General features: G+C 42.7%; 1 protein-coding gene across 2 annotated transcripts; it reads right to left on the bottom strand.

The window, feature by feature from the left end:
• Window positions 1–182: 182 nt before the first annotated feature.
• slc7a6 (solute carrier family 7 member 6) lies at window positions 183–10,271 on the bottom strand. 2 transcript variants are annotated; one of them, XM_051380143.1, is made up of 11 exons: window positions 10,170–10,225; window positions 6,284–6,313; window positions 5,250–5,832; window positions 4,385–4,510; window positions 3,797–3,941; window positions 3,570–3,693; window positions 3,355–3,458; window positions 3,094–3,190; window positions 2,811–2,960; window positions 1,672–1,855; window positions 183–1,564 (listed from the first exon to the last, which is right to left on the bottom strand). In XM_051380143.1, the coding sequence occupies exons 3-11, from the start codon at window positions 5,737–5,739 to the stop codon at window positions 1,497–1,499; spliced, it is 1,488 nt and encodes a 495-aa protein (XP_051236103.1). In that variant the 5' UTR covers window positions 5,740–5,832; window positions 6,284–6,313; window positions 10,170–10,225; the 3' UTR covers window positions 183–1,496. The 2 variants fall into 2 exon arrangements, with proteins under 2 accessions (XP_051236103.1, XP_051236104.1); XM_051380144.1 differs by lacking the exon at window positions 6,284–6,313 and having other exon boundaries at window positions 10,170–10,271.
• Window positions 10,272–11,313: the final 1,042 nt, after the last annotated feature.

Below are 11,313 nucleotides of genomic sequence, written 5' to 3'. Positions count from 1 at the left end.
TCTACAAAATAAGTCACAACTGGTATGGAATGCCAGATGAGATGCCTAAAACATTATAGGCTTCAGGGTCAAAGCTTGTGATCAACCTCAACCATCTTAGTCAGGATTTGGTCAAAGCTCGTCCATCCCGCGTGCTGCACATCGGGGGGGAAAAGATGCTCCATGTACAAAACCACCACCACTGCACAAAACAAGTTGTCTTTAATTTCATGCTTCATTCAACAAACCACGATGATTTGGAATTGTGGCTGCATTACTGCACATCAGTTTCCTCATTATACATGATTTAAAAAAAAAAAAAAAAAAGGTTAAATACATTTTAGTTAAGAATGCACCTCATGGCCTCGTGTGTGTCTGTGTGTGTGTGTATGTGTGTATGATGCACCACTGGACCAGCAGTGGACCAGTGCCAAAGTATGATCTAATTAATGGCACAAGGTGAAGCCCTCAGTGAAACCAAGAGGTGCCCAGGTTAACGTGAATAAGCTCTTAAGTCCTGTGCACATTTACTGTATCAGACAAACAATACATTGCATTTTCTTTTTCTACATCAAATTGTATCTATTTCTAAACGTACAGGATTCATGGATTTAAACAGTACTATTGGAAATAACTGCATGGTATTATATCACAGTGTTGAAAACGGAGCTTTCATGCACTCTTAGCATCTCAGGCTCACAGCTGACATCTTCCTGCTAAGGGAGAATAAGTGGCTCCATGAATAACCTCTGGATTAAGTGGACTCTTCTAATTTAAGCCACTCCTCACAGGGATTCTGAGATAGAGTATGTCTGAGGCATAGTTTACTTGAGACCATGTGTGCAAATGTTAAACAGCTGGACATAAAGATGGTGCATTACAATGGACACCTAAAGTCTTAACATCTGTCTTGGATATAGCATGGTGAACACTGAGTGGATTCAGTTCACCACTCAGCCAAACATTCCCAAAAGTCATTTAATACACCAAAAAACAAAACAATGTTCTATTTCAACATAGTAATGAAAGTTAAAATGTAAGTCAGTGGCACCACGAGTACATAAAGGCAACGCCATTAGAATGATGACTCCACCTCTTCACATAGCAGCAGACAAAAAAAAACAACAAATCCTTCCCTTCCCGATATTCTTTTCATTCATAAAATGTCACAGGCACATTCTGTAGGCATCCATACAGTTACCTGTAGACCTAACCAGGCCAAAGGTCACTAAATCATGTGATGGAGAAATGAAACCATTACCACAGCTCTCATTATACCAGCAGCTGTCTATCCTTACGGGCTGAAGTCCTCGATCGTCCTTGAACTTCAGGATAACTGTGCAAGTGAACGTGAGGCAGCATTTTCAGTGTCGTAAAACACGTCAGTCTGAGTGCTTCAAAATGTAGTAGTATAAGAAAAGTGTTATAAATCCTCTTTTTTCCCCCCCACACAGAAGGATCCCCTGGTGGCTGTCAGCCGTGAGGACGCAGAGACTGCTGTTGAGGTCTACAGGACGCTATTCACTTTTGTCCAGCTCCGTCAGTACACAGTAGCAGGTGTACTGGGTGCAGTGAGTCAGAGAACCTGCGGTAAGAGAAAACAACCACGTTGTTAGCCACGTTGCTGAGGCGAGGTGAGGTACAGCTCAAATGACATGTTGTCTTAGGGTGCTGGATGTGTGGTAGACTCACGCAGCAGCTTGGTGATGCTAGGCGGTCGTTTGGACTCTGGTAGATGGACACCCAGGAAGTAGACGGGAACCCCTGACAGGGCAATGCCGATGCCGATCAAAGAGTTGACAGTGTCGCTGTAGAGAGGAACCGCCACCAGGAAAACCGTACACAGACAGAACACCACCGGGTACACTAAGGTCAACTGCAGAGAGAGACACACACACACACACACACACACACACACACACACACACACACACACACACACACACACACACACACACACAAACACACACACACACACACAACCAACAAGACATATTTTTATACCTAATTTGAAAATCTTTGCTTTAATGATACGACTTTGATTCAGATTTTCTTTATGTCATTTTCCCCCAGACTCTGGCTCTGAATGATGTCACTGATGCGACAGCCATGTTTTATATGTGGATGGTATGATCTCTATCTGACATGACAGCAGGAATACACTAATCAATGCATTTTATTCATTGTAAATATACATATACATAGTATTAACATAGCATATACCATTTACCTATCTCCTTCACTTTTTCACTTATTGAATTTCAGCCTTTCTGTCTGTTTACAATACAGAGCTTACCCACAGTCTATCAGCTTAGCCAAAGTTTTAAATGCACACATTAGTTTTTAAAAAGGTTTTATCCTAACTAAATGTGTGACTGTATTCAGCTGCATATTTCAATATAAAATAGGACAAACCTGCAGTATTTCTCAAAGTAGGAAATGTGTTTATTAAGGGTCCAAGCAGGGAAGCTTCTGGAACCCTATTTTATCTTCCTCTTCTGCACTACAGTGATCTGGTTATCAAAACAACAGTTGACAACATGGTGATGCTATGACAATTCATTTTTCAGTCTATAACTTTTGAACCTTAGCTCTCAGAAACAAAATACTCCTTTTCCTGGATTCTGTTGGTCCAGAAAATCTACCCTCACGAGTCACGGATAAATCTATTTTCATTTTCACCTTGATGAAATTTCCATGATTTTGAATTTGGTCCAGATCGGTTTTCACTACTCCTCCTACAAATCTTGAACAATCATCAATATTAATAATCACTGATCACAATCTGGATGGATGCTCAGGCTTACACAGGTGTGTTTAACTGGTCTCACCTTGAGAGGTCTGGGTCTGTCGGGCTCTTTCCAGCGGAGGTAGATCTGCCCGGCGATTGATAGACCCATGAAGAACCAGTAGCTAAAGCTGTAGTAGTTGATGAGTTGGAAGACGTCCTCCACTGTCAGGTAGATGAGTGACATGATACACTGGAGAGTGGGCAGAGGAAGAGAGGGAGGATGAATACATTAAGAGATGAAGAGCTGCCAGATACACCAAACTCATTCTGGTTTCCTGTACTTCCTCCACTATGAGTGACATGTAAGAGACACATTTCCCTACATTGAAGATGAGAGCAGGGATTGGGGTGAATCTCTGTATGTGGATCATGGACAGAGCGTCTGGAAGGTGTCCCTCACGAGATCCCACAAAGAACAACCTGGACAAACAAACAGGAATGAATACGGACAACAGGATACCTACCAAATGTGGTCCTCTGTTACCGGTCATATAAAAAAAGAACCTAAATAACCACTGCAGTGCTGTGTGTGTGTGTGTGTGTGTGTGTGTGTGTGTGTGTGTGTGTGTGTGTGTGTGTTGTACCTGGATGCAGCTATAATGGAGGCGTTGAGGCCTCCATAGCAGGACAGAGCTACAGCAATGGGGATGGTCCAGCCCATCACACCGAGTGTGTGATCTGCAAATGTCTGAGGCAGAGACAGGAAGTGGTTCAGCTGCTGCAGTTTCAGCGTTTACACATGCAACTCATTCTCCATCTCAGTAGATCTCAGTAGTTCGTTTACAGTTATTTTACATACCACTGCCACTGCGTCACTGGCCAGTATAGCACTAACATCCAGAACAGCGTAGTAGGCCACATTGGTGAGGATGTAGATGATGGTGACAATTGGCATAGAGATGGCGATGGCCAGAGGCAGGTTCCTGAAGCAGCAGAACACTGGTTCATTATCAGGCTGATTCAAGGATTCTGACTCGCCTCTATTCAGGCTTTCTACTGAAAAGGACACATGCAAGGAAAAGTTACCTTTCAGGGTTTTTGATCTCCTCTGTAACAAAGTTGAGGGTGTCCCAGCCGGAATAGGAGAAGAGGGCAGAGTAGAGCGCCAGCGCGATGTCACCGGGATCCGTAGACGATCCCTGAAAGGCTGATTCAAAGTTGGCTGTGTAACCTAAGACACAAACAAACAGTTAAAGGGACAACTGGTGAAATTATATTACATCCACGTACACAGCGATCATAATAACTGCATTTGTCACATCTGACTGCTAGAGAAGTGTTATTCCGTCATTGTATGAATGCTACTGACAACGCAACACACACAAGTCACAAAATCCCAAATGATCCCAAGCCTTCCCATCAATTATCTACCCAAATTCAAAATTCTTTTTCTCTGCCACACAACGAAAAGCTGTGCGGAAAACCACAGAACCACCGCTGATCACAGAGCGGGTGGGCGAGAGAGGTTGGGACAAAGCTGTGGAGGAGAAGACACTTCTGGACGCTAGCCCTGTCCATGATTATTCCTTTAACTGTGAGCCTGGCACTTTCAGCAGTTACAGTATGGCATAGAGGAACGGTGTGGAAAGGGTGCTGTGTGGTGACACCGCTCACCCTGGCACAGCTTGACGATGCCAGTGATGATGATGACGATGAGGGCCGCCACCTTGGCGTAGGTGAAAATGTCCTGCACGCGGGTGCCCCACTTTACGTAGGCAGAGTTGATGAATGTCAGTAAGCCTGGGGAGAGAGGACAGTTTCAGAGATGGTCTTAGTATAGAATAGAATATTCTGTCTTTGGCTCAAAACAAGATACAAACGAGCAGAACAACCAAGGTCACATTACACATTTTAAAACAGTTCCTGTCACCGTCTGTGAGTTGAAAGAAGTTAAGAATTAATGGCACTTAGGATGAAGGGCTATTTAAATAAATTTTTAGTTGTCAGAGGGACTCTATAGCGCCTCCTAGAGGCTCAAACCGGCTAAAGAGAGGATGGGAGCTATCTGCCAGGATGCTCTTCGCTTTCTTCCTCTTCCTCTCTCTTAAAAAGGTTGAGTCGAGGGCGTTTGGGGTTTTCTAAAGGCTAAAGTTAAAACGCTGTCAATTGTTTTGTACACTAGTTCTAACATCTGCTGACTGACACAGCTGAGTTTTCTAAGAGGACAGTCGCTGTGAGTATCTCTTATAATAATACCTGTATTTCTGGAGAAGCTCACATGGAGTCCAGAACTGTACCAAGTTATTTAAAGTTTTCCACAGTTTCAACAGGCTGGCCATGAAGGAAAATTGGCTCCCATTTTCAAATCTGGTTTTTCGTACAAATGATTCATTCTTTTGGTCACATTAATTTCTAGCCGGCTGTTTGAAGGACCTTGGTGTCCACATACAGTCCAAAGTATTGTGTCTACACCTGTGGGAACAGCTACACAGACATGGGCAAACAGCAGTGGGACAGAGAGTACATGAGAGGTCCTTACATATACACGCTGCAGCGATGAGCCTGGATGCTACATACGGTGGTTCACATGTTGGAAAGAGCGGCTGCACCAGGTAGTTTGCAAATGTGATGGCAATGACCGCCTGGCTGGTGGGCTCAATAATCAGCAACGACGTCCACAGACGAATGAATGCAATGAAGCCACCGAAGGACTCCAGGATGTATGCGTAAGACGCCCCTGATTTGGTGATGGTGGTGCCCAGCTCGGCGTAGCAGAGGGCCCCCACCACGGAGAACAGGCCCCCAATGACCCAGATGACTAGCGACAGGCCGTAAGAGGCGCTGTAGATCAGCACGCCCTTGGGGGAGACGAAGATGCCGGAGCCGATCATGTTCCCTACGATCAGGCTGACTCCGTTGAGCAGCGAGATCTCCTTCTTAAGCTGCATGCTCTCTTTGGGCGGTTCCAGAAGATGGGAAGAGTGGCCAGCACTGCCGTTCATCTTCTTGGATTCTTCCTGGTCGGTCATGGTGCCGTCGTCTCAGGGCTGAACCGGCGGGAACTGAGGACCGACTGTGGACGCTACAGGCCCTTGTCCCTTTCTGGCAACCTCTGGAACAACCTGTCCAACACATTCAGAAGTACCAAGTCAGTTTTGGTGAAGTGAAAAGGAACTCAGTTCCAAATTAAATTAAAAAAAGAGGCCATGACTTAAACACAGAGTAGGCAGAGAAACAGGAAAGAGTTTTTTTTTGCTACAGAGGACAGGAGGATGAGAAACATAACATAGTGGCCTGAGTCAGACATGATTTATGTACCATGATGCTGAGGGCGATTCAGTACAAAATGCCATATGCTCATGCACCAACATCAACTAAATGACAAAACAGACATCAGCTCAAAATGTGATGATGCAATTACTGATAGACATTTGGTAAAAGCACTGTGTGTCTGTAATAAACTAGGGAACTGCCAGATGTAACAACTTATGAATGGCATCAACAAAACAACACGGAAGGAAAGCACCATAGCACAGCACTTTTTAAGTTATACATTTCATGCAACTGTTCAACCTTTTTTGTCATGTCATGTTCTGTCAGCATCTGCAGGAATGAGATCAACAGAAAAAAATATCCCATTAAGAACCAAACTAAAGATCCACTTCTGTCACAACCAATTCTAATCCACACATCCCACCCACCCCCTTGTCATGTCTTCATCTGTCTCATGGTAAACATAGCAAGAAAGCCCGGGGGAGCGCACAAAAAACAAACCTGAGACAGACAACCATATTTTAAGGTCATTGTGTCTCACAGCTCACCAGAGGAGGGAAGTAACTAATTAAGTACACTTACTTCTACCCCTACGTTTTTACACAAATATCTGTACTCTCTACTCCTTATTATTTATTGTTTACATCATTGCACACCATCCCAACATCCCAAGACCGGTGCATATCATGCATGACATACGTAACTTGACGAAAGCGATGTAAAACACTAAACAAACGAGAGTTTCAGTTTCAGAAGCTCTGCACAGAAACAGCCGGTAGAAATGTCCTTCAGAGAAACCAAGAGAGTACTTCTCACTTTTATACTGAGTACATTTCAGCCTGTACTTTTTCACTTTTACTTGAGTAAAGCAGTTCAATCAATACTTCTACTTAAATAAAGAATGTGTGTACTTTTGCCACCTCTGTACAGGCACATAGACATTAAGATAGAATGCAAGAGAAATATTTTAAACTTCATCACTGGACTTGGTGGACTGGTGAGGGGGTCGCATTAACAGATTTATTGTAAGAATTTCATGTTATATGTTATGTTATATGCCTGTAACACAATGGACTGGTGCTTGTGTTTTGTGTTTTTGTGTCAGTGTGCATGTGAGGCGCATGCTCCAATTAATCATTAGGCATCTGTTCCACAAACTCACCAGCACACCACCTGTTTGTCTGGTGATAACAGACCAATCAATGATGACCCAAACAACAACCACAGTGCTGTTGACTTGATTCTCATAACTCGACAACAGACACTTTCCCACACACAGGTAAAAGAAAAAGCCCAGCAGGATCCTCGAGCCTGAAGCCTGAATGTCGAGTGGAAGCACGGAGCATGCTTCATTCAGGCTAGGAGCTAAAGGTGTCGGTGGTGCTGGTGTGAGTCTTAATATGTGTGTGTCAACGTGTGTTTGTCAGCCTGTGAAATGCGTCAAGCATTATGCAACTCAGTTAGCAATCCTGAAGAAGAAATAACATAGGCGTGATGTACAGTAAACCTTATGATACTTCATCCAGGTGATAGAGCTAGAAATACCTCAAAGAAAGCACTGACATCCAGCAGTTAGTTCACGGCTCTGGTGCAATCATTTGACAAGTCAGTTTGATGTTTTGTTGAGATCTTAGATTCCTTAATATACACTGAACCAAATTATAAACGCAACACTTTTGTGTTTGCCCCCATTCATCATGAGCTGAACTCAAAGATCTAAGACTTTCTCTATGTACACAAAAGGACTATTTCTCTCAAATATTGTTCACAAATAAATATATACGACAGCGTGTTCCAGGTCCTGCCAATATCCAGTAATTCACGGGCAACAGCTCTGGTGGACATTCCTGCAGTCAGCATGTCAATTGCACGCTCCCTCAAAACATGCGACTTCTGTGGCATTGTGCTGTGTGATGAAACTGCACATTTTCGAGTGGCCTTTTATTGTGGCCAGCCTAAGGCACACCTGTGCAATACCCATGCTGTCTGATCAGCATCTTGATATGCCACACCTGTGAGGTGGATGGATTATCTCGGCAAAGGAGAAGTGCTCACTAACACAGATTTTGACAGATTTGTGAACAATATTTGAGAGAAATAGTCCTTTTGTGTACATAGAGAAAGTCTTAGATCTTTGAGTTCAGCTCATGATGAATGGGGGCAAAAACAAAAGTGTTGCGTTTATAATTTGGTTCAGTGTATTTAAAAGAAAAAGATTCTGTTGACTGCTGCCACCTGGTGGCTGCACAGGTGTAGGTAAAATGTAAGGCATATATCCTGGGTTTGATTTGGCCCAGGATCTTTGCCCACATCTCACTCTCTCCTCTCTCAAGGGTTTCTCCGTTTTCTATTAAAGGCTTAAAACCTTAAAAGACAAACAGGAAGCTGAGTATGAGGCACTGAGTAATTCATTTTCTAATGTTGAGAAAAGGTCAACACTGGAGAGGACACTGGTGTCCCTGGACAGCTTTGTAAGATGGCCAGTTGCAGACAGAGAGCAGTGCAGTGTCTTCTCCTCACATTATTCAAGAAATCAAACCAAAATAATAATAACAAAATAACTGTTCTCACATTTAATTCATTGATTGGTTGATAGACGGACAGTTTAATTGGCAGCTGTTTTGACGAAGTTAATTGTGGAAGTGTTTTAAAATAACATAATGTGACTGATCTGTGTGTCTACTGTGAGGATAAACAAGCTGTTGGATTACATAACTTCTGGCCTCTGGAAACATTTTCACTATTTTCTTACACTTTATAGACCAAACATCGATTCATCAATTACTGGAGAAAATAATCTGCACATTAATCAATAATGAAAGTAATGGGTAGTTGAGAGCCTACTTACACCGATCATTTAGTAGCTTTATAAAACAAACAGCCCTTTGTTAAGATGTTCTGCAACAAAGTTTAACTGTGTCAAGTTCAACAAGAACAAACCGTTTACATCCCTAGTGTTAGGCCCAACCTGGATCTGTATTATAACTATTATAGTTTCTTTGCCCAGGCTATCACTCTGAAGAACAGTTACATAAGTCATATAGTGTCAACAACCATTTACAGTATATTCTAACAGGCGTCTTATGGCATACCCCAATACAAATACTGTAGGCTTAAATGTATGTCTGAAAGGTGAACATGCTGAAAGGGGGGGGGGTTAATACTGTCCACAAATAAAGGGTGGGCAATGATGAGCTATCTGATGACCTAAGCCGCTTCCAGATGAGCTCTTTTCAGTTTTAGGGCTGGGTCAGTGGGACCAGTCTAAGTTATTAACTGGCATTATGTTAGAGATATAGTGGGAGACTAATGTCTGCCACATGATAATAAACAGGAGCATTTAAAACATGTTTGAACGTTACAAAGCATCCGGACCAGCGTTTTCTTACTAAAAATAACCGGTATCAAGTGAAACAGAAGTAAACCTGACTTCCGCTAATGACTTTCAAAATAAAGTCACAATTCTGTCTGTCACCACAGTAATGGGAGTATTTTTTCTCTCGAACAGTATTTTACTAATACTGAATATGTCCAGTCTAACGTTAGTTAATTTGTAACCCGAGCCCCAATCCATATATTCTATCACATAGGGCTTTACGGTTCACGGGGCAAATGGAGATAAACAGCTGGGATTCAGAGGAGGAGCCCATCTGGGATACAAGCCGCCATACAATAGCAAAACAATGCTAAATATATTTCGTTATACAATGTTCGCTATTAGTAGACAGCCATAGATACGTCTAATAACAGGTTTAATAACAATAGCCATATTTTTGTATAACAACGTTTGAGCATTACTAACGTTAGCTAGCAAACATTATTACCGTTATTTGAATTGATTCATTAGGTGAACTGTTAGATTATTCTTTAAGCTGGCCGGCTCTGTTAGTGGGGCAACACAAACCGACAATTTGTTTCACCTCGCCTTAATGAAATAACCCACCTACTGTCAGAAAACACACAATTCGAAGTGAACGTCGCTAACGCTGGCTTTCATTTTGAATGTGAACCTCCTACCTCCGGTGGCTGTCTGCGGTTAGCTTGTCGCGATTCCACACAGACCTAATTTCTCTTTTGTCCTGTTGCTGTATCTAAACCCAGGCATAGGGACATTTGTCTCTGGCGTACACACGGAAACTGTCTCCATTTAACGAGAAGTATTCCTCGGAACCTGTTCCAGTCTCACCTGTGCTGGTTTGCCTCCTGTCCAGCGGTCCAACACGGCGTCCGTTCACAAATGCATCAGGAGCGTAAACAACGCGGCTGCCGCTGCACAGGGGACGTCATGTGACGCTGTGGTACTATAGGAGCACACAGTATGCATACATGTGTTAGGATGATTCCCAGAACATTATATTCCTTCAGTCAGTGAACACAACATTTCAGTCTGACTTACTGATGTGCTGCTGATACTGTATAACAATACAGGAGTCAGGAAAGGGCATTATTATCAGACGTTTTATTTGCTTAATAGATTTCTATCACAATTGAATTGAGAAATGTAAAACAAAATTGACTAAGTTATAAAGAAAAACATGTCACAATAAGAATGAAACTTATAATGAAATATGTTGGCATAGTAAAAACTAACTAACTCATTAAGAACACATTGAATTATCATCCTTTTATAGACCATAGCTGATTTGCCATTTCCCTCATCAGTGTCTCTCTCTATGACATGAACATAAAGGGTCCCCTGAGACTGCCCTGAAGCCTCACACACTGCTGCTGTGTGAAGAACAGACATGTAATTAGAGCGCTCCTGCTAGGAGCATGGGGCCGACGGGATGGGCCCTTGAAGAGTATGTGTCATTATCGTGTTAGTGAGGTGTAAGAGATAGTGAAACAGATTTACGCACACAGACACACTCAAGCAACAAACTGGGGTTTTGCAGAGCACCACACAAACACAATAATGTGCTGGCATGAGCTCCTGATGTACAGTGCGGGACCCAGTCATTCATTTAGTGTGCAGAGTAAACAGCAGGGTTGTGCTGGAAGGGAGTCCCAGTTCCCCACCTTAGGTCAATATGTACCTTGTCAATAAGGGAATAAGACACACAATGAAGCAGTGTCTTCAAAGAGGAAAAACAAAGCTAAATTGAAGTGTATTAGATATATAAATATAAATGTCCCATTTTGTTGTGTTGCTCAACTATTATTATTTTTGCCATTATGTGAAGGAGGATTCTAAATGACACACAGCTACGTGTGAAGGATTACACAGAATAAACTCATTGCATTGTGGTCCTTGGTGTAAAGAGAGTAAAGATGCAGGATACCAGCATAGATGAGATATTACCAACGAACCAATGCAATACCCAGTGCAC

This window comes from Dicentrarchus labrax, unplaced genomic scaffold (genome assembly GCF_905237075.1).
Source record: "Dicentrarchus labrax unplaced genomic scaffold, dlabrax2021, whole genome shotgun sequence".
Lineage (NCBI taxonomy): Eukaryota > Metazoa > Chordata > Actinopteri > Moronidae > Dicentrarchus > Dicentrarchus labrax.
The sequence above is the reverse complement of the archived record's forward strand: the minus strand, read 5'-3'. Positions and strand labels throughout refer to the sequence as shown.